The sequence below is a fragment of the Aspergillus japonicus genome (assembly GCF_003184785.1).
Source record: "Aspergillus japonicus CBS 114.51 unplaced genomic scaffold BO86scaffold_44, whole genome shotgun sequence".
Taxonomy (NCBI): Eukaryota; Fungi; Ascomycota; class Eurotiomycetes; order Eurotiales; family Aspergillaceae; genus Aspergillus; species Aspergillus japonicus.
In genome coordinates, this window is record NW_020291681.1 from 241733 (window position 1) to 263514 (window position 21782).

Below are 21782 nucleotides of genomic sequence, written 5' to 3' on the forward strand. Positions count from 1 at the left end.
AACGTATCTTACATTCTGATGACCCAACAAGGACGAGGGGAACAACATCCATCAGTGACACCATCCCACCCTCCCCAACCCCGCCACCGCAAACCCACTCTCCCCTGTTCAATCTCGCGCAAAGCTTTAGTAAACCCTTCAACAGATTTAGGGAAGGTTGGAGGGTTAAAGCTCCATCTCAACCTCCGAATGATTATTCCCCGTCGACATCAGCGCCACGGCCGTCGCCCACGCCTCGTAGCTGTCCGCCTGCGCGGCGCGGTAGGCGTCCTCGCGTTGGGTCCGGGTGTGCGGGCGGCGGTTTGGGTTGCGCGTTGGGCGGTTGGTGGTGGAGGGTCGGTGGCGTTTCGTCGGGGGTGGGTTATCGCTTCTGTGGGGGAGGTTGGTGGATGAGGTGGATGAGGGAGGGGATGGGGATGTTGAGGGTGAAGGCGAGGTGATGAGGTCGTCGATTAGGGTTTCGTCTTCTTTTTCTTCTTTTTCTTCCTCTTGGGAGGAGGTGGGGTCGGGGTTCGTTTGGGGATGGGTGGTGGTGGTGGTGGGTGAGGGTGTGGTGTTGCCCGGGGTGGGGAGAGTGTGGTTGTTTCGGGGTTGTTGGGGCTCTGGTGCAGTGTCTGCGTCTGCGTCTGCGTCTGGGGAAGGGGGGATGGTTTTGTTGTTCTTGTCTTCGAGTGACGGGTCTAGCTGGGTTGATGAATAGGGGATGAGGTCGTGGTCGGCTACATCATCGGAGGCCTGCTCGTGGGTCATCGGAGGCCACGACGATGGAAGGGAGCTCAGGCTGTAGGCTTCGCGTTGGGAGTCGGGCAGGGCTTCGAGGAAGGTCCATGCTTGTCGGATTGTGTTGCGGTGGATTCGGGTGGTTTGGGGTGTTGCGGGGAGGATGATGGGGGCTTGGGATGGCGTGGTGGTGGTGGTGGTTGCAGCGGGATTTGGGTTGGGAAAGGGAGTGGTGGGATTGTAGGTGGTTTCGTTGATCGTCGCGAAGGATGATGGGAGGTTGAGGTCCTCTGTGGAAGGCGTTGACGAGGAGAATGTCGGAAGATTCTTGCGTGGTGGACGCGGAGGAGGTGGCAGTGACGGTGAGGGTGAGGGTGGTGGCTTCTCGCGTGCTTCAATCTGCTGGGTGATGCCGGAGGACTGTTGGCTTGACTGTGGGGTCACGGAGGGAGCTGCTTGCCTTGACCGTTTCCTTCGATGGACCAGTTCCTCGTCATTGGAAATCATGTCGCGCATCGCCTGGTCGTGCGCGAACTCGGTGCCGGAACAGAGGTGGCCGAAGAGGTTTTGCATCGAGATATCTTCGGTCCAGGTCACCGGGTCGACGGTGCAAGGGTGGATGTCTTGCGGTTTGAACGCGGCAACTAGATCACACAATTCCGAGTACGAGGAGTGTCGGGAGTAGGGGAAGCGCTGGCTTGATTGTTAGTGAATGCCAGAGCAGAGCAGCGCTATAGGGATCTTACGATGACTTTGGGAAGTGCCTCGCCTTCCGGAGGATGCTCGTCACCCGGCAATTGTGTTTCCTCAGCACGACCCCGGCCGAGCATCTTGACCAGCTTCTCCAGAGGCATCTCGTCTGCGTCCTTCAATCCAAAGCTGTCCAATGGGAGCGCCTTTCTTTTCGACTCGAACGCCTCGATAAGGGCCTGTCTAGTGTGCGATAGTGCCTGGGTGTCATGGATCCGCTCGAAACAAAGCTTCTCCAGCTGCTCCAAGGCAGACTTGTCGGGCAGCTCGAGCTCATGAATCTGATACAGATCACCCCCTCCTCCCCCGGCCCCCAACTCGGGCATTTCGGAGCCGTCCTTGGTCCGATTGACCACCGGGATAATGTAAACAGTGTCCTTGGATCTCGCTACCGAACACTGCACGCCGGGCTCGCAGCTATGTATTCGAGCGCGCTCGTCCTCGCTCAGACAGCCTGGCACGTAACGGTTTCCTAGTTCAAACCCGCAGAGCGAGGGGACCTCGTTGATGCCCCCTTCCACCCGCGACGAAGCGAGAGACCTATACAGGTCCATCTGGTATCGATCGACGTGAACCTTGTGAGGCTAGCATCATGAGCAGTCCTGATGTTACAGACAGGTAGAAGTACCTTGGATCGAAGCGCCGCAGCAAGGGCCATCCAGACTTCTTCGTAACCCATAGTCCATGCACGGAAGTAGAACGTCGTTTTCTCGGGGTAGGCGTCGACCTTGAGCAGCAATTCGGCCAGGCCTTCCGCTTTCGACGGGAACACGCGACAGATGTGAGATGGACGGGCGAAGGTGGTGTCGAGGTAGATCTTGTCCAGCTGCTTGGTCCCTAAGGTGTAGGGAACCAAGATCGGGTGCCGGATGATGCTGTCGACCCACCAGGGTTCAGCTCCATCGCAATGTCAGTAACCGAGGAGAGTTCCCGAGGAAAGGACTGACACACCTCGGATATCACCCGTGTACAGGATGGCCTTCCCATCACCCTCGATCAGAAACATCACGGCACCGGTGCAATGGTTCGCATCGAGAAGGGTGACCCTGATGGACAGCCGTGGGGTCAGGTCGATCTCCGTTGGCGTGTTCAGCGGGATAGGCCTCTTCATCGAGCGAGTCAGCAGTCTAGGGGCAGGATAGGGCTAGTCGAGCGAAAATACCAGAAGCTTGGACAGGTGCTTGTAGTGCAGTCTGCGCGATTCGAGAATGCCTTTGCTGAAGTTCATCCGATGCGGATACTTTTCGAGGCGTAGGAGTAGCTGACCATACCGTAAGCTACTGCGACAATGGGGCCTTCAAACAGGTCTAATCACCTCGCGTGTGGCTGCTGAGCAGTAGATGAAGGGCGCTCGGAAGGACTCGAGTCCCTGCAGGTGGTCACTATGCACATGGCTCAGGAAGCAGACCAGCGGGGGAGGTCTGTCTGGGCTCTTGCGGAAGTAATCGACTGGCAATGACCATCAGCATCAATGCTGCTATTCATTGAAGAGAAAGTTGGTTGCAAGATGATTTACTTTGTATATAGGGAAATTCTACTCGTCATCAGATATGCCCACATTCATCTATTGTGTGGTGTACACCACCAACCTTGGACAATTCCATCAAAGGTAGACATGATCTTTCACTATCCTCCTGAAGATCGGATGATTTTATTCTAGAGTATCATGAGCATTTTTATAGGGATGAAGGGCGAGTTACTCGAGTCTGTGCCGCACAGAGACTAGGGGAAAAGAGGAGAAAAAGAAAGGGCAGAGAAAGAAGCAAGTATGACGGGTGGTAACGTGACTGGGCATTTTCATGAATGGGAAATGGATGGGGAAGGAAAAGGAAAGAGGAAAGAGAATGCTGCTTGCTGCACTTGACGCATTACTATTGCTTACTATTATTACTGCCTTGCCTACCTGAAGGTGCCCACTTGTTGGCTCTGCTGCAATAACCCTCATCAGCATCAGCATCAGCATCAGCATCTGCTGTACTCCATAGTTAAGGCAGTCCAGATCATACCGCCTTTCTGGCCCCGGGCCCAATTTTTACCCTTTCGGACATTGTCTGGCCCGTCGATTGTCTCAATCCATCCGCCAAACGGAAACGAGAAAGGAGATATTTCTAGGAAAGGAACACGAAAAAAGACAAAACCAAAACCAAAACGTCATGACGCTGGCCCAGAATCCTTCTCGATTCGAGTACCTACATGGATCCAGGCAGTCCAAGTGGCCTTGCAGTTGAACTGTTGAACCTCTGTGAGGCGAGCGGGCGACGCGAGTGAGTGCCAGAACGGACCCGCCCGCCAACGCAGGGCTGGTGTGCCATGCCATGCCATGCCATGCCATCATCACCACTACCACCACCACCACCACCACCACCACCGACGTGAGGCGGCCAGAGTGTCTTGCACAGTTACGGTGATGGATCGACCTGTTGTCATCGATTCAGGTTGGCTACGACTCCACGCTGTCGGTCTCCGATGCGATGCGCTGGTCATTTGCCTGCGTGGTTTCGTCGATCCCAGAGTCAGCCGACTGATTCAGAGTTGAACGGCCGATAAGTATAAAAAGGTCAACCCAGGTCACACAGGCACCTTTCCTCGTGAATTTCTCTTCCTTTCGTCCTCCTTTGATCACCGTCAGACTTCCTTCTTCTCTGCGTCTCCTCACCCGAATCAGGGTAGCCTTAAATTAGACCGCATTCCACTAGAATGGGCCCGATTCCCCATCGTTTCTGATCGACAAGCGGGACGGATTAGGCTTCTAGTTCTAACGGTATCGTACCTGAAGCCAAGGCGTCGGGTGGTACGTCACATTATTATTCGCCTCCAGGAAGCATCGCTCCCTTTCCATTTGGAATATCTCCGACAGATCATAGAAGGGGAAAGGAAGACAGGGAGAAGCGAGTTGACTCCGTTCCTCACCTCCTCAACCCGGCCCTCGGATCGCGTCTTCCATTGTTCTTCATTCATACCTCGACAACGCCTCGACTGCAACACCTCCAATCCACGTGTATGGTAGGGATCCCATGCGATTATCCCGGAGAGATATGCCGGCTTGCATTGTTCTCCCTTATTAGAGACTTTATGAGTACGGAGCGTTGGCTGAAACCTTGACCAAGTCGGGCTGCGTCCACGCACCTCCTGTCTCCTATTCTAGGCTTTCTAGCCCATCCTCGATTGCTCATTCCGACCACGACTATTGTTGATCGACAATCTCCGGCTACCCCCTTCCGCAACCAGATACATCTCTGGTATCTTCCTCACCGTCTGAGCATTCCCCCTTCTTGCTCTCATTCTTTGTTCTCCTCATCTCACCCCAGTATCCGTGCACTTTGTTACCCCATATCTGTCCTTAGGATCATCTTCTTTATACACTCTCCCACCTCTCCCACCCTTCACCGCATCTCTCCGTCACTACTTGCTTTTTACACCTTGACCTCCAACCCCATCTTCGCCACTTATCCTCAACCTTCCGCCTTAACGACTTGGCCCGAATCGAATTTCATCAATCATCTTCACTATGCACAAACCATCGCTGGCTCAAATCGTGCACAGCGCACTGTTCCCACGGCCGCGTGCGAGCGATCCGGCGACATTCTCGGCTCATATCACTCGGAACCTGGTCCCCGAAGTTCGCGTTGAAACGTCAACTTTCTATGGATCGCTCGACTGCATCGAAGCTCAATATCCAGGGCTAGACTACTCACATGGTCCTCACCGTATGAGGCTCAGCCGTTTCCCGTGGCACCGCAGACTGTTCAGGGCCTTCGATGAGTTGGGTCTGACAGAGGCGGAGATCTCGTCCCTCTGCCGCTGGGAGGGAACCAAGTCAGCTCGTGAGCGATATGAGATCGAGGAGGGCGTAAAGGTACGCGATACGACTGCAGACAGTATCCGACCTGCATCCCCTTCTCCTCTTCCGTCCGTCGAAGTGCACTACGAGGACGGCCCGGAACCCGCCAAAGAACCGGAACGCAGGGCAGAGATGCCGACCCCCGAAGTACGCACTCCAAGCGACGTCATTGATGACCGCGGCATCGACTGTATCCTCGAAGAAACCGTCGAGGAAGATTACAGCGAGGATGAAATGGAAAGCTGCGGGGTGGAGCTGAACCATCGTCTACTGGCCGCAAGCGCTGCGCGCGAACAGGGTGCCAATGTACCACTGGACGAAGATTGGGAACAATGGTTGAAGGAAGCCGGGGAACGGGGAAGCTATACTGACGTGGTGAATGCAATCCGAATGGGCCAGCCATTGGGATACCTATACGACATACCATCCTCGATGCCTCACATGGGTCGAGCAGGCATTCGTCCCTCCAGCTCCCTATCAGAACCTTTCACACTACCATCGCCATCCACTTTGCTCGCTTCTCGACGAGCAGGAGGCCAGGCACCCTCCCGAGCTGCTCGTTAGAAGAGGAGTATGCCGCCAGAGGAAGAGATTTTAGATAGTGTTCTTTTTGTTTTTCGGATTAGCGAATGGGCTTGGCTTTTCTGATCGATGCATTTTCAGCGCTCCGGTGGACCGGCGTCTTCAAGCGTGATATCTCTATTAACTGGTTGTTCATAGATTTCCTTGGTTTTTTCTTGATGTGAATCTGTCCCTCAACAGTGTCTAATACCCGACCAACCTGCTACTTATGTTGGGCATAGATACTTATTTGGTTGTTGAGGATCATAGCATAATTACAATATACACGATAATCGATAGACAGAAGGTGACCCAAGTGACTCTATTGTAGTGTTGTAGTCCATCGGGCGGAAAGGTTCTCCGCGCCGCGCCTGAAGTTCCCCGCGACGCCCCGCGACACCCAAAAGTCTTCTCTTGCACCTCATACTCCTTCCTTTCCCCAACTCTTCATCAATGTCGTTCTTCGCCCACTTCTTCGGGGCCCGCGCTCGTTGAAAGGCGCTTGGATCTCTATGCAGAATGGGTTGAATTTCTGTATAATCTTTGCCTCTTAGTCAATCCTAACTCCTCATCCTCCCACCCCTTGTTCTCCCCCGCACCCACCGTCATCATGATCAAAGCCATCTTCTACAGCAAGTTCGACACCCAAGAGGGTACGCTAGCCTTTGAAGTTAAACTGGCTGGCAACGACTGATTTCGATTAGGTCCTAAGGTTGTTCACCAGGTTCCAGACGGTGCTATCGTTCCCTCCGCCGCCGCGCCCTCGCAGCCCCCCTTCCTGACCTTCTCCGACATCTCCTTCTTCGTGATCCCTCGGCAAGAACTTTGCGGGAACCTGATTCAGGTTTGCACCAATGGCTATCGTATCTTGGGATATCCGATCTGTATGAAGTCGCTTCGGTATGACCGCAACGAGTTCATCTTCAACTTCTGTGTGGTGCTGGCGGAAGAGGAGGATTTCAGCACCTACAAGAGCGTTGTGCAGAAGCTCGCGGATCTGATGCACGGATTGGAGGAACAGAATGGATTCTTGTCCAGAGATCATTCCAAATCCGGCGAAGGCAAGGTATATAGCTTGTGCGAGACTTTGATGGAGGACCTGAACAACTACTGCGAATGCATGATTCCTATCGGTACTTCTTGCCCCGCGCTTTACACTTCATGCGTACTCCGGCTATACAGAGGGATGCTGACGGGATTCCAGATGAGCTGAATACCCTCAACATCAAACTTTTCCCAATCTACCCGGCTCCTCCGCCAGTCAAGGCCTGGCAGGTCCCTTTGTTCACGGTCCGATATCAGACGTTCATGGATGAGAACTGGGATCTGACCATGCAACGCGTACGTCGCGGTTTCCTTACCACCCCTAGCAGAGCGTAGCCCTGATTAATCGTTCATCCAGATCGTGCCCCACATCAACGGAGTCAACAGTGTACGGATCATCTCAATCCTAGCCGATACCGACTTCTCCCTAACCTGTCGAGCCATCCGGCACCTCCTATACTACGGGTGTCTGTTTCTGCTCGACATCTTCTCCTTCTCGGCGATTTATGCGCCTACCGCGCAGTTCAGCTCGACCATCGCCATGAACGAGGACATGCAACATGAATGTGCGCGTTACGTTAACACCTCCTTTGCCTCGCCCGTCACTGCCGCATCCGCAACCCTCGCCGCCGGCTCCGACCCAGACGCCGTGTGGCCGCCGGTAGGCGACGTGCTCACCACCAGCAGCGCCAGCGTGACCGCGCCCAGCCGCACTCCAAGCCCAACCCTCCTCTCCAACGCTGTGATGGCCACCTCATCCAGCGTGACCGTCACCGCCAGCCCGGCCGCAGTAGCTGCCGCCACCGCGACCTCCGTATCTTCCGAACCCAACCCTGGCACTTCCCCAACCCGCGGGCCCTACGACAGCCGCCCGGTGGTAGACGGCGCCGGGCTGGTCTCCCTGTACGCAAGCCTCAAACAAGGCCAAAACGTCAAGCAGTGGTATCTCCACCACAGCCGCGAACTCTCGCACATCGACATCCGCCGCTTCATCACCTTCGGCGTCATCAAGGGCTTCATCTACCGCGTGCACAAATACGCCGTCGCCACGGGCCAGCCCGCCCCACCACTCAAGGCCTCCGCCCTTTCCCACAACTACCACTACCACCAGAACCACCACAACCACCACCAGAGCCCCGCCATCACCCCCGCAGGCGGGGGAACGCTCCAGATCCCCATCTCCAGCGGGCCCTCCTCGCGCGGACCCGGCACGGGCACGAATTCTCCGTACGCGTCGAGCGCGGGCGACGAACCGGCGCCGATTGCACAGCACAACCAGAATAACCAGCACCCGCACCCACACCCGCACCCGCAGCACCGCCAACAACAACAACACCATGCCGACGGAGGACGGGAGCAGCACTCGACCTCCGTGCACAGCGGAAGTCGCCCGGGGACGGTGGTGACGCTCGACAACAACGAGGACGACGAGGACGAGGATGAGATCGACGACAAAACGCTCGCCAAGTATCTAGACGGGATGCATTGTTTCGATCAGATCTGCACGGAGCTCGAGATCAGCGAGCGCGAGCTCACGGCGCGGTTGAAGCGGTTCCCCGGGGAGGTGTTGATTATCCATCGGTAGATGCCATGGACAGGGTCATTTGAACAAACACCTGGGGAGACAATGAAGAGGTTGGGTGGTTGTATTGATTGATACCCCGTGGATTTAGATGTTACGTCGTATACTGTAGATATTATGAAATGATAGACAGTTTCCACTGAACGGGCACTACCCAGTGTAGTTCCCGCGAGGCTAGAGATAAGCTGTGATAGGATTTAGACCCATGTACAGTACCTACTTCCTGTAACCAGGTCCTTGAGAATTATTTTTTTTTTGCTCTAATCAGCAAATGAAGAGTGCAAAAACGCCCTCGTGAGCAACACGACTGACGGACAGTAAGCCACAGATTCCATGTACTGTATGTATACTCCGTGGACAGGAAAGAAAAGAAAGAAGATCCTCGCCCGCGTAAATAATCATGTCATAACGCCCGAACCGACATGCCGTAATATCCCGGAAGGAAAACTCGCTGCAATCCCCATGACCCCCAAGGGCAACAGGAAAAAAGAAACCCCCCCCCCCCCCCCCACTTTTTTTTTTTTTTTTTTTTTTTTTTTTTTTTTTTTTTTTTTTTTTTTATCTGATAAGATCCCTCTCCATGATTCGCTCAGCGAAGCCCAAGATAGTCAAGAACAAAGTCAAAAAAAGATATACATCGAACATGCATACACCGACGTCATAATCCTATGGTCAGGATAACGAACGAAGGAAGAGAGGGGGATTCTACTCCTGCTCGTCGTCCCAGCCCTCCAGCTCGGCCTTCTCCAGCTCGGCCATCATGGCGGGCTCGAAGACCGTCTCCTCCCGGCCGGGCACGCTGGTCTTGCTCTCGCGGAAGACGGGGCCGATGCAGTCGCGCCAGCGCTTGCGGCGGTCCATCAGGGTGCGGGCGACGTCGCCGATGGCGGGGCGGCCGACGCCGGCGGCGCTGGCGACGTGGCTGCCTGCGCCGGCCCCGCCGGCCCCGCCGCCCGCGCCGGGCCGGTGCTTGGCCTGGGAGCCCTTCTTGCTCTTGCCCAGGGTGCGGGTGCGCTTGAGGTAGGCCTGCTGGACCTGCGAGTCGAGGTCGTCGTGGATGGTCATGTACTCCTGGTGGGCCATGCGCTCGCGGGCGATGTCGAGGAGGCGGGTCTTGCGCGCGCTGTTGATGATCATCTGCTTCTTGAGCTCGCTCTGCAGCAGGCGCAGCCGCTGCGCGATGTCGTCGTCGTAGTGCGCGTCGTAGTCTGGGTTGTCGTCGGCCCCCAGGAACCCCACGTGCCGGAGCTCCGCCTTCAGGCGCTCGTCCAGCTGGGCGTGGTCGAGCTTGGCGGCCGGGGTCTTGAAGCCGTTGGGTGAGGCGTCCGGAAAGGCCGTGGCGGAGGCGAGGGGTTTGTTGTTGGCGTCGGCGTCGGCGGGGGCGCTGCCGCTGCCGCTGCCGTTGGGGAGCGGGGGAGGCAGGGACGGGTGGTCGAGGTCCATGGAGTCGCCGAAGCCGTTGAGGCCGTTCGTGGTCGTCGTGCCGTCTCCGTTGGTGGTGATGTTGGTGTCGTCGGGACTCGAGCGGTGCTCGTAGCGGAGGAGGGAGTAGAGGCGGCTGACGAGGGGGCCGACGGATACTTTGTCGGTCTCGACGGTTTCATCCGTGAGTTGGTCGATGTTGCCGCGGCCTTGGTTGAGCGGGAGACGCTCTTTGTCGCCGTTCGCTTGGTCGCTATTGCCGAGCCCGTCTTCTTCGGCCCACGTCTCCGCGTAGTGTTTCTTGCCGCGTCGGGGCATGATGAAAGGGCTTGCTCGGTCGCCCTGGGACTGTTAGTTATGGTTGGCATGGCGCTGGGCGAGAGCGGGGATGTACCTTTTCCTTGAGGAATGCCATATCCTCTTCGGTCATCGGGCGGACGTAGGGGTCCACGTAGGCGAGGAATGTATTGGCGCTGACTTGGTTCGTGGGCTTGGAGTTGCTGAAGTCGCGGTCGGGCGGTACCCCGGCCATCATGTGGCTCAGATCGCTGCGAGGGAAGCGGTTGACGCTGTAGATGAACTTCTTCTCCTCATCGGTCATATCCGGCGTGACCTCGCGAATGTGATAAATGGTCGGGTCATCGAATTTTAGCGGGTTGGGACCGAACACCTGCACCTGAGGCACGGTGGGGGCGGGCTCGGGCTGGTGCGAGCTGGAGCTGTCATCTGAATCCTCATCGGAATCTTCGCCTTGGGAGCCCTTGGCGGCCTCAGCGGCCTCGCGGGGGGATTTGGGCGAGAGGGAGGCATCGTCGGAGGCGGCGTTCTTGGACTTTTTGGAAGCTGGGGATGCGGCTGGTCAGGTCAGTGATGATGCTCATAGCGACAGGAATGGGGGAGGGAAAAGGCGAAAGAACAGCAAGAGACTCACCTCCTTCAACTTTTGTCTCAGCGCCATCCTGTCGCGCCAGGCCATGCGCTCCATGGGCCAGAGGCCGATCCTCCTTGGAGCTGCTGCCTCGTTCCTTTCTCTTCTTGAGCTTGCCGCCCTTGAACACCTTTTCTTCATCCTCTTCGTCAGCTTCGCGCTTCATCTTCAGTCGGTCGCTGCCACCGCCCTCGCGATCGCCTGGCTCGGGCTCATCCGCCACTTCCTTGCGCTTCTGCGACAGCTCCCGGATGCCGGCATTGCACACGTCTCCCCGGGTCTCAGCCAGCTGACTGAGCGTCTTGAGGTGTTCCATCAACATTTCCAGCGACTTGGAATCGGGGATCGGCCCCACCCCGCCCATGCGCTCCAACAGCTCCCCATATTGTATCGAGGCGTTCATCATCAGCTTCGAGGCATCGTTGTCGAGGTAACTGTGGACGAGGCCGCCGGCGGTCGGGCCAGCACTGAAACTGGAGCTGGGGGTGGTGTTGCGACTGCGCGAGGGGCGCACTTCGCGATCACGCTCACGGTCCCGGTCCCGGTCCCGGTCCCGATCGCGGTCGCGGTCGCGGTCGCGGCCCTTGCCCTTGCCCTTGCTGGCGGCGGGCATGTTCGGATGGTGAGGTTATGGAGGTCGGTAGTGGAAAGCTGGGGTAGATGAGATGAGAACTGACCGAGGTCGGGCGGGCTAGTGGTCCATAATGTTTCACTCGGCGTATTGAAGCGTCGTAGTGTAGACGCTCGAGTTGGAGGGGTAACCGATCAGTTTTCGAGGTTGTTTAATTTTGATGGCGAGGTGGACTTGGTCTCTTGTACCAGTAACAGTCCCAATCATCTTGTAGCATCATTCCTGGGGAAGGTGACAGCACGTGAGAAGGAAGCAGCATGTGAGATCACGTGCCGTGGCTTAGTCAGAGTCGAAACGGATAGGCTCTTTCTCCTCACGTGATCTAACGAGAGTGCTTCGCTGATTTGGGATTAGTGCAGGGCCAATCAATGCCTTTCCCCCTTGGGATTAGTTGCCTATCATTTAGGTTGACAGCGGAGATCCATCATGCATCATAAAGATTCAAGGTTCCCAGTTCGAGAGAGCCAAAAAAAAATCCTCGTTGATCCTTCTTTTTTCTTTGTTTGGGGAGGGGAATGAGCTAACACGGCACATAAGAATATCCAAGATTGCATGAAGCGGCAGAAGCTGGTGTTGCGCCAATCGCCATAGAGATCAATATCTTTGTCGATAAGATTCTTGAGAGGATTTTCTTTACACGCTGACAGTGCTCGCAATGTGATTCTGTCCTCCTTCACGCCAGAAATTTGCATTCTATTGGCATGCAAGCAGAAGGTGTTTCCGACCATGTTTATTACCAATGCTGGCAAGCCCCCGACAATGGGTCTCGAATCTCGGGCTTCTAGTCTACAGTCTGCTGTTCACTTCGCGAAGCGCTGGAGTCTGTCTGGCATAGTTTTCGCATCGGAGACTCTCATCAGCTGCCCTAGACTGATTAAATACGTCAAGCAAGCTGGTTTGATATGTGCCTCCTATGGACTTCAGAATAACGCCCCTGAGAACGCGCAAGTAAGCACTTACAGGGCTACCAAATGACCCATCTCCTAGGTCATGATTTATCTCTGACTAAATATCTAGGTGTAAGCAGCAGCTGGTCTTGATATGCTTATGGTTGATAGGGTCTAACAGATCTCAGTCGCGTTGGGTGGAGGTGGAGGTGGAGGTGGGGTGTAATCTAGAGAAAGACCAGCGTCTCGGTCGATATTGATTGGCATTGTAGTGTACATTGTAGTGTATGTAGTGTACATTGTAGTGTAACTACAATGTAACTACAATGTACAGTAACGTGTTCCGTAGTTACAAGTGGTACCTTACACCGCCCTTCAGCGCGGATCTGGCCCTCACCGCCCCGAGATAGAGACTCCATCTACCTAGTACGGAAGAGGTTAGTCGTGGTTTCAAAAAACTACTAGAGGCAGTGGCATCAGCTGTTCGGGAACTCGTTCATTCATCCCATCGATCTATCATCTATCAATCTATCTATCGGTCAACCTATCCATGATGTAGCTGCAGAATGACCCGCAAAACAGCAGAAGATGATCCCATCTAATGTCGAGCTCGATGTTTGCGGTCCTACATTTCATGGCAGTCAGCCTCCGCAAACGTCTGCTGCAAACAGGACCGATCGGCAACCAGGTCACCCCCCAAACCACCCGCAATGAGCATTCACACGCAGAGCTGGGGAGCTGAGACAGCCCAAGAACCTCGGAGCCCTGCATGACTTGCCCCTGCAGTTCTGCAGCTCTGCAGCTCCATGTCCGATGCAGTAATTTCAGCAGCAGCATTGCAATCCTGTCACTGACGGGCAAATCCGACCCATTTCCCTCAGTTGCCCTACTGTCAGCATTCCTCCTGGCTATCGGCCTGGACACTGCTTGCATTCTTTCTTTCACAGTGGCCAACATGGATACGAATCTCCTACGCCCCGCCTAGCCAAACCCGGCACACCATGTTGGCTGTGCTGGTTGTCTTTTTAAGTCGCTAGATCTCCCCTTCGAGTGGGCGGTAGGCCCCCATGCGATCACCTTCATCATGAGTAAGTGTCTCAGCACCGGGAAAAGGTATGCATCCTGGGTAAGGGCTGCGGCTAACTCACTTGCTCATAGCTGCAAAATCACTTACCACGTTCACGGAAGTCTTCTTTGCCAATCCGGGGCAAGCAACTAACGCAACACCGTCAGTAAATGTAGGTTTTCTGTCCGAGTCCCCAGAAACCGCGGAGGAGAAAAGACTGACGGATGTGAAAACGCCCTCAGAACAGCGCCGCGTTCTCCTTAAAGCTCGATCATACTGTTCAGACACTGTCAAGAAAAGGCGCCCCTGGCAGAGGCCCAATTGAAGGATTTCTCTTCGTCCCGAGCCTCGATGCCGCCGACGCGTGCAACAATGCCACCGCTGCATACGTTCCTGCCAATGTGACCCGCCTCGACGATATCACCCCGCTCGGGAACCGCAAGATCGGCCTGGCGCCCTGGATCAGTGTTGACTGCACGCGAGCGTTCCTCAACGCCTCGCAAGATGCTGGTACCGATGCGCTGGTATTCTTTCAGCCCCAGAGCGATGACGCTCAACCACCGCCGGCAAGAGATCCAACATGGTCCTTAGGGGATGAAGACGACTGGAAGAGCACAAACAAATACCCGGTGTATGCGATACCCGGGCCGGCGGGTGTCACCCTGATGGAGAGGCTATCGTTGTACGGAACTGTGAACAACCCTGACGGTGGGTTTCAGTCCGATTACCAGTTAATTTCCGTAATTGATATAGGTGGGTCGTCCCTGCTGCTGGATGGTATCGGGTAATTGGTCCTAATGTCAAAAACCAGAAAGCACAAGCCAAACCATGCCTAGTCTCTGGGGCTTCATTTTAGCTATTTTGGGAACAATCTTCGTCTTGAGTGTGGTCCTGCTCGTGTTCTACCAGCTTGTACAAAGGCGCCATCGACAGACGCTTCAACGGCGCATGGAGAGCGGGGATGTAGATCCGGAGCATCTGGGGATGCATCAGCTGCGAGTCCCGCCGGATTACTTGGATACGATGCCAATATATGTTTATGGAATCGAGGCCAATGCTGATCACGACGACGAACCCGAGGAACGGCCTGCTATAGATATAGCCCATTCCCATGCTCATCCCGCTTCAATGGGATCTGCAGAAACGATCGTCGCCAACGTCAAAGCCGACCACCGTGACACCCCACCCCAATTCTCCTCAGAAACAATCGTACTCAGACCAGAACCCGCCAGGTTGAAGGAAGTCGAAGACAGAGCCGCATCTATTCACTCCTCCAGAAGCGGTAGCGGCACTTACTCCCCGCCGCAGGTGAATGACAGATGGCACAAACATCGACTAAGCCGATCACAGACGACCTGCGCGATCTGTCTGGACGACTATGTGCCGGGGGAGTCCACCGTGCGAGAACTACCATGCGCACATATCTTCCACCCGGATTGTATCGACACTGCATTGACCCAGTCCAGCAGTCTGTGTCCACTGTGCAAGAAGAGTGTACTGCCAGTTGAGCGCTTTCCTGCGCCAGATATTCTTGTGCAGATGGCAAGAAATTGAGATGTGGGGTTGATCAAGAACCTTCCTCCAACGTCCTATGATCGCCCTGGTTTTATTGCAAAGGTCTGGGGCTCAAACAAGCTCTGTGTCCATCTTTGTTCAGTGAATGGCCGAACAACATTTATCATGACTCCCGCGATCAATGGATCACGTCGCATGAAGTTGATGGTACTGAAACTTGCATGTGACAATCTGATATCGTCAATCTTCCGATTGCCTACCAGTGCAATCCACAAGCTCACCACCACACTTCGCGCAACATAAGGAACAGAGATCTATGAGCGAGAGACAAGGCTTCGCCACGAAACAAACCAATAGCTCAACCTATGCCATGGTTTTGGCAACAAGAACAACGGAGCCACGATGTCTGGGATAGCGACTTTACAATTCCAAGGCTGTTCATTCTGTCTCTCTGTTTGAAGGAGCTTCAAGCGTTCTCCTTACGACGTATGCATCGGCCTCGTGAGGGGCTTAGGCACCATGAGCGCGGGTTCAACAGTGTGGGCATACCAACACCAGTGACGCGGCAGCTTCAACGTTCCGGGTCCCAGGATTGTTACGCCAACCCTCTCATCGAGTTTCCGCCCCGTCTGCCAACCTAATACATACCATCTGTGGTACAAGATTTAGAGTGGGACTCGCCCGAGATTTGGAGCTAGCTATAGTAGTGGTTGCAGACCGCCGCGAGCGTACCCTTTCAGAGGTTGACTACTCCACTATTGGACTGGCTGAGCCGAGCATGGAGATAGAACAGCTAGAGATCACGAATCGGAATGGAGATGATGGGTGTAGGGACCGGGAGCAGTGCCGGAAGGGCTTGTGTTCGCGCAATGGATGCTCAAGACGGATGGATGTATTGATGGATTCTTGTACAGTCCACGGTGCGAATGGAGGGGCCGAGCCACAAGACTGTAAGCGCGCCGGGGTGCAGCCAAGCCTTAAGTGGTAGTAGTAGTAGTAGCAAAGCAGCCGAATCCAAACCCAATACACCACACACATCATGAAAGATACAATATGCCCTGTGGTTTGGATTTGTTAGACTGTGAGGCATAGCAGGAATCTTCCGCCTACTAGAGACTCTAGAACCAATACTATATCTTTTCCTCAGCATACCAAACATCCCGAGCAATCGTCTCCGTAGCGAGGTAGGTCATTTGTCTACGATCCAGCCGGAGGACATTACGTTGCGCTGTAGGCTGTGTCGATGGGTATGTGTACAGAGTCCACCACCTAGCAAGCAGCATATAAGATAAGAAAAAAAAAAAAGGGGGGGAGGGGGGCTGACCTAAGACTAAAACGCCCCTCGTCTCAACTGAGACACAGCTCACAGAATGTATGCACCAAACTACATACAAACCTCACTGATTACATTTGAGCACTTGCAATTCTGGAAGGAAAATCAGCCCTAAGAGCAGGTCAGTCATTGAATGCAGCCAGCTCTTATCTTGTCACGAATAAGCATCCCCAGCCCATGGTACTGGACTGGATAGAGGCTACATACAGATCACTGGCATACAACGAACTACTGATAGGGTACTTTTGACTACTTCTGCACATTACCAGTCATACAATCACAACATCAGTCAATTTAATTCTTCGAAGAATCATAGTCTAACCCGAGGAAAGAACCCCATCTCTTATCTCCCTTCCCCATACAGGATGAAGGCATTTCCGCTTGTACCCTGAGCCTAACTAATCACAGAAACAGAAACCCTCGGCAAGGAGAGACGCCTCCATAAAGCATAGATCACACAGAATAGGTAATGGAAAAGGAAACATTCCATGCACAAGTCAACTTCCCTTGCATCCTTTCTGTTTGGTATCAAAGACAATTTGCAGAAGCGTCTTCGAGCATGAGAAGTTGACGTTGCACGGGGGAAAAGACAGAAATAATACAATGAACGAGGAAACTGCCCCAAGCAGCATATCTTGACATCATGGTCTTAATCCCCAGCCTAGAGAAGAATGTCAAGTCACTGTGCTGTCAGGTCATCAAGGCCGAGTCTATTATTAAGTATCCGCACTAACGATATGTCATGATTCTTTCTTTTGATCCGTTGCGCATGATTTCTATCTCTTGTAAAGTCGCGTCAGGAAACGAGTGTACAAGTGTAAAAACAGGGGAATAGAACTGGCGAAAAAAAAAGAAAAAAAAAAAGTCGGAACGAGCATATAGAGTCCAGGTTGAGTACATGACAACCCCGAAAAGGTGGTCTCGATGCAGAATTGCACATTTGAGTCTCAAAGACCATGGTGAAATTCACAATAACACAGAGGTGGCAAATTGTTCTTCAATGTACCGCGACAAATCCACGATTTAGACTCATGAGAGTTGCGTTGCAATTTCAAGAATTGAGCGACAAGCCCTGAAATCGACTCATCCACTCATTTTGGGGGTGCATACGGGAGGATCCAGCGCTTGCACCAGTGCCTGCCGCGTAGTCGACATATCCCGAGTCCAAGGGATTATATCCGCTAGGTGAGTAAGGAGAGAAAGGGTCCGGAGACGCGTGTCCCCCAAGGCCGGACTCTGGCGCCCGGGAGGACGGGCCGAGAGATTGATAGGGCTCCGCGTACGCACTGCGGAGCATGCCTAGCTGGCCATCTCGCCCAGCATCGTGGCCATCTCGGGCAGAGCCATACACTCTACCATCGTGCTGGTGCGAGCGATCTGTCTGCGTATCATGGCTGTAAGCCAAAGGGTTTGGTGCCTGAAGACCTGCACTTGGAGGCGTCACAAAAGAGGCAGGGTTGATGGCCGACATCCAAATTCGAGTTTTGTAAATCTTGAAGAGATCGGTCACCAATGAGTTGAAGTTGATATAAGAATCGGCGAAGTAATAGAAGGTGAGCTTCTTCCAATCCCTACGAGAATTAGTATCCAGGGTACAGTGTTGGGCAGGGTCGACTTACATCTGGAATTCAGCATCCAAGATCTCCATGTTGAGCCGATGCTCTGCCACTTTCTGCTGACAGACACGTTTGGCCTTCGCTTCGTTCCCTTCCTTGTCACGAAGCGTCAAAATCTCGTGGTTTTGAGCGAGCCTCTTGATCAGCTTAGGTTTGATGTCGGCAGTGGAGTCTTGAATGCCATGTGAGCCATGAGGGCCCATCCCGCCGATGGCGCTTCTGTTGTTCAGGCCCGGCACACTTCCAGGGGGGTTGACCACACTTGCCGCACCGTTCTGGCCCTGTCGAGAAAACATCATCAACCACTTATAATGTTCTTCCGCATACTGCTGCTTGAGCTCCCGGGCTTTTTGCATCGACACATTGGCATGTTGAATGGTGCCAAGATCCGTTCCACGATCAGCTTCGACGATGACGAGGTCGCCTGGTTTCACCTGAAGTCCGGTGTCCTCCTGGATATAGAAAACATCTGCCCGATGACATTTGAATGTGACGATATACAAAAGCTGATTCTGATGCGCAAGACCCGGCTGATGGCGTCCGTAGGCGTTCGGCATTGTGTATGCTTGATGAAGGGAAGTCGCCATGGAAGGCCCCTCGGCACTGCGGAGAGCCTGGTCGCGAGCGAAATAGGATTCTGCAAATCGTCGAGCTCGTAAATACTCTGACTCCATTTCATGCTCCTCGGGGCGAGGGGCCGCATGAAATTGTGGATACTCACGGTTCTGGCCTTGCAAATTGGACAGAGGGCCATCAAAGTCCTCTTCCCGGTCTCCCAATCCGGATCTTGTGCCCGGGGCTGCCTGTGGCTCGCCCGAGATGGACCCATGCCGAATAGGTATATCCGCGAATGAATGGCGTCGGCTCTGGGGGATTTCGGAAAAGCTACCAAATCCGAGGGAGGTCTGCCAATGAGCCTTGCGAACGTTTTCGAGAGCACGATTCTCGTAGTTGGGGTACTGTTTCTCCAAGTTGATCGAGTGTTCGGACATTCTCCGGCGGGGACCGCCATGAAGGTTGTTGTAGCCAGGGATGTCCCCAACTTCGTCCAGGTCCTCCACAGCAAGATCGGTCTCCTCCGGGACACTGCCACGAATACGATGCAAGTTGTGGATGCCATTTCCAACCGCATAGCCACTAGCCGCGGATGTTGTGGACATGGCACGGTCTCTGAAAGGGTTGTCAATTTGGCCAGCGGCTTGACGCAGGAGAGCGTTCTCCCTCGAAAGCTGTTCGATTGTGCGGGCTTGGTTGGCGGTATAATTGCTGAAACTACCATCCGAGCCATCCGGACTTCCGGTCTCGTCGTCTTCATCCTCGCGCACACGTCCGAGAGTAGCAGGATCATGGCCAAGCTCACCAAGAAGGCTGGGACGAGACGACCGGTGTTGGAGGGAGGTGTATTGGCCGCCATTGCGGGCTCGTCCACCAGAGTAGGGAGAGGCGGTCTTATTCGCCATGAGACTCAGATATTCAGGGTCCAACTGGCCGACGGAATATGACTGTGAGCGGTAAGTCTTGGGAGTCGGATGGAGAGGAATCGAGAACGGAATTGCAGCCTCTCCCGCGGTTGTACGAGTAGGGCTCAGTAGCTCCTCCGTGAAGTAGTTAGTGGCGGTGGGTGGATTAGACATAGTCGGCGAAGGGATGATCTCGGTAAGGCGGGGCGGTGGCTCCTTTCGCGACTCGGTATTCCAGATACCAGTGCCCCAGGCAAAGGTACTATTCCCAACATTGTTCCAGCCCATGGAGCTACCAATCCCAGGACTCGTGCTGCTGGGCCATCCCGCTTGGTCGGTAGCTGGGCTGCTTGGGATGGAGGCGCCCGAGGACAGAGGAAGGCCGGTCAGGGAAGCTTTCCGAGGAGCAATAGCAGGAACCTCATTCAGCCAAGAGGTACGACGAGCAGGTTTCGCTGTTGGAGCAGTCGTAGGCGCAATAATATTGTGGGAATGATCTCCATCATCATCTGAAGAAGCGAGAGCTTCTGAATCTGGAGTTGAGCGACGAACACCGAGGTGGGTCTTCTCCAGTCTAGCAGAGACATTGTTTGTCGGCGTTGGAGAGGCGACCAACTTAGGGGTCTGAGGGGTGGGTTTGGTCGATTGTGCAGCCATGATTTTTTATTTTCTGTAGGCCTGTGTTAGACGTAAAGGCTGTCTGCCGTCTGATGAGCAATGAAACCGGACGAGACGAGCACTGCGCATCGAGATTCTGTTAGCAGGGAACAACATCGCCTGAGCTTAGAGGATTCGACTGCTCGGATTGGACAGAATGAGACGGAGTTGAATGAACAAATTGGTAGAAAGACCAGAAGGTCAATTGAATACTTGCAGCAACCGTTCAAACATTGGTGCAAGTGAATACGAACAAAGGCAACTTACCAAAGTTGATAAAACTGACGTCAGGGAGCAAGGGATATTGGCCCCCGCAATGAAAAAGTGTGGGGTATGTCCCTAATCGAGCGTTAGTCGAAGGCGAAAAAAATGGATGGGATCTGTAGTCACCTGAACCGGGCTGGGACTCGCTTCGGATAAAAAGTAAATACAAATTCGCGAACTCTATTAGGAGCACAAATATTCTGCCCGAAAATACTAGCTCTCACGAAGAATAGATAAGGCTGACCTCCTGTTCTGTCATATGACTAATTAGTAAAGTTTGTTCTGACAACAGGCTGTGAGAAACCCATCCATGGCAAAAATCCATGATAGAAATAGGAATAAGAAGTGAAGTGAATAAAGACTGAGGGAAACGTGGGCGACATGAATAGGAAGTCAAGAGAGTAAGGCTATATAGGTGAAGCTCATGTAAGCTGGGGAGCAGCTGCCGGTGGCGACTCCGGAACCCATTGAATCGGGCAACCACTTTTGGATGTCCCCACATCAGGAAGGTAAGACCGACCGAACAGGCCCGAAGGCAAGCTCAACTCACAGCTTGCTCTCGTGTTGTGAATATAATCAAGTCACAAGCTCGGGTACATCGGTGCAATCCTCTTTCACTGAATTGTCCAGACCGAGCTGTACAATGAACGGTTGGAGGATAACCTCATACACTGGGAGCGGACCACTTTCAGTGTTGAGTTTGCGCATAACAACCGTCCATTAAACGCCGGAGTCTGGATCTTTCAGAGAGAGAAAGACTGATATACACCGGTATGACCGTGGTTTAATAGGAAAAAGAAAAGAAGAAACCGGGGGGGGGGGGCGAAGTCTCATGCGCAAATGGCACGCGATGGCGATCGCTGCGAATCCTGGCAACATACCTTGGAGTTCAATGAGCCCAAGTTCAATTCGAGACCGAAACCCGTATCGCCGACTGTCCCAGACAAGAGTAGATCGCAATGATTCGTGATCGCGTCTGTTGGCGCATCCCTCAGATGAGCACATATCCGAGATAATAGACGTAGCCACATCCGACTTACCAGTCTATGTAGAAAACGAAACTTTTCTTTATGTTCTATCCAATAAAAGCAACGCAGCAATTTCCCGACCGAGTTATTGTTTCAATGACGATGTAGAGATCGTGCTTCGCACGAAGCGACCAGGCTTCAATCTAGACGAGAGGATGATATGTGAATCGGCGCTGTGCGACCGGTTGCAAGAGAAAGGATGTATGTCGCAAGTCGCACGAGACGGATCGACGGATATTTTTTTTAATATGTGCTTATTTGCCGTTGCGGATGCGTTCGCAGTCTGAAGTTGGGCTATAGTTCTGGCCGTGGCGCGAATCTGGTCTATGTGGAGGATGAGCCTCGAGTCGCGACGGGAAGGACCACCAGGTGCGCGAGATCGGGGATGGGTTGTATGACCATAAGACGAATGACGTTGAAAAGCAAACTGGCTCCAGTGATTCTAGGCAGATTGCCCTAGGAGCAGCGCATTTTGAA

At 53.9% G+C, this 21782-nt stretch overlaps 7 protein-coding genes across 7 annotated transcripts; 3 read left to right on the top strand and 4 right to left on the bottom strand.

Annotated features, from left to right (window-relative positions):
* Positions 1-92: 92 nt before the first annotated feature.
* Positions 93-3283, bottom strand: BO86DRAFT_457776 (putative DNA repair protein). Its single transcript, XM_025677247.1, has 8 exons — positions 3060-3283; positions 2987-3004; positions 2786-2919; positions 2633-2731; positions 2422-2575; positions 2099-2367; positions 1467-2045; positions 93-1413 (listed from the first exon to the last, which is right to left on the bottom strand). The coding sequence occupies exons 1-8, from the start codon at positions 3085-3087 to the stop codon at positions 166-168; spliced, it is 2529 nt and encodes an 842-aa protein (XP_025525478.1). The 5' UTR covers positions 3088-3283; the 3' UTR covers positions 93-165.
* A 1695-nt stretch (positions 3284-4978) lies between these two features.
* On the top strand, positions 4979-8501 carry BO86DRAFT_420768 (nitrogen permease regulating protein NPR2; the record flags this gene model as incomplete). The annotated part of the gene is made up of 5 exons (XM_025675228.1): positions 4979-5756; positions 6427-6525; positions 6577-7005; positions 7077-7213; positions 7275-8501. 5 exons carry the CDS (start codon positions 4979-4981, stop codon positions 8499-8501), a joined length of 2670 nt encoding a protein of 889 aa, XP_025525479.1.
* A 557-nt stretch (positions 8502-9058) lies between these two features.
* Positions 9059-11653, bottom strand: BO86DRAFT_411571 (histone acetyltransferase NGG1). Its single transcript, XM_025674593.1, has 3 exons — positions 10852-11653; positions 10315-10775; positions 9059-10262 (listed from the first exon to the last, which is right to left on the bottom strand). The coding sequence occupies exons 1-3, from the start codon at positions 11459-11461 to the stop codon at positions 9204-9206; spliced, it is 2130 nt and encodes a 709-aa protein (XP_025525480.1). The 5' UTR covers positions 11462-11653; the 3' UTR covers positions 9059-9203.
* Positions 11654-11932: 279 nt separating this feature from the next.
* On the top strand, positions 11933-12454 carry BO86DRAFT_366632 (uncharacterized protein; the record flags this gene model as incomplete). Its single annotated transcript, XM_025670109.1, has 1 exon — positions 11933-12454. Exon 1 carries the CDS (start codon positions 12206-12208, stop codon positions 12452-12454), a length of 249 nt encoding a protein of 82 aa, XP_025525481.1. The 5' UTR covers positions 11933-12205.
* A 731-nt stretch (positions 12455-13185) lies between these two features.
* Positions 13186-15149, top strand: BO86DRAFT_150811 (RING-H2 finger protein). The gene is made up of 4 exons (XM_025666308.1): positions 13186-13454; positions 13525-13604; positions 13675-14185; positions 14244-15149. The coding sequence occupies exons 1-4, from the start codon at positions 13451-13453 to the stop codon at positions 14984-14986; spliced, it is 1338 nt and encodes a 445-aa protein (XP_025525482.1). The 5' UTR covers positions 13186-13450; the 3' UTR covers positions 14987-15149.
* A 2182-nt stretch (positions 15150-17331) lies between these two features.
* On the bottom strand, positions 17332-20013 carry BO86DRAFT_401782 (PSP1 family protein; the record flags this gene model as incomplete). Its single annotated transcript, XM_025673800.1, has 2 exons — positions 17332-17851; positions 17900-20013. 2 exons carry the CDS (start codon positions 20011-20013, stop codon positions 17332-17334), a joined length of 2634 nt encoding a protein of 877 aa, XP_025525483.1.
* A 353-nt stretch (positions 20014-20366) lies between these two features.
* On the bottom strand, positions 20367-20888 carry BO86DRAFT_150928 (uncharacterized protein). The gene has a single exon (XM_025666309.1). It carries the CDS (start codon positions 20777-20779, stop codon positions 20498-20500), a length of 282 nt encoding a protein of 93 aa, XP_025525484.1. The 5' UTR covers positions 20780-20888; the 3' UTR covers positions 20367-20497.
* Positions 20889-21782: the final 894 nt, after the last annotated feature.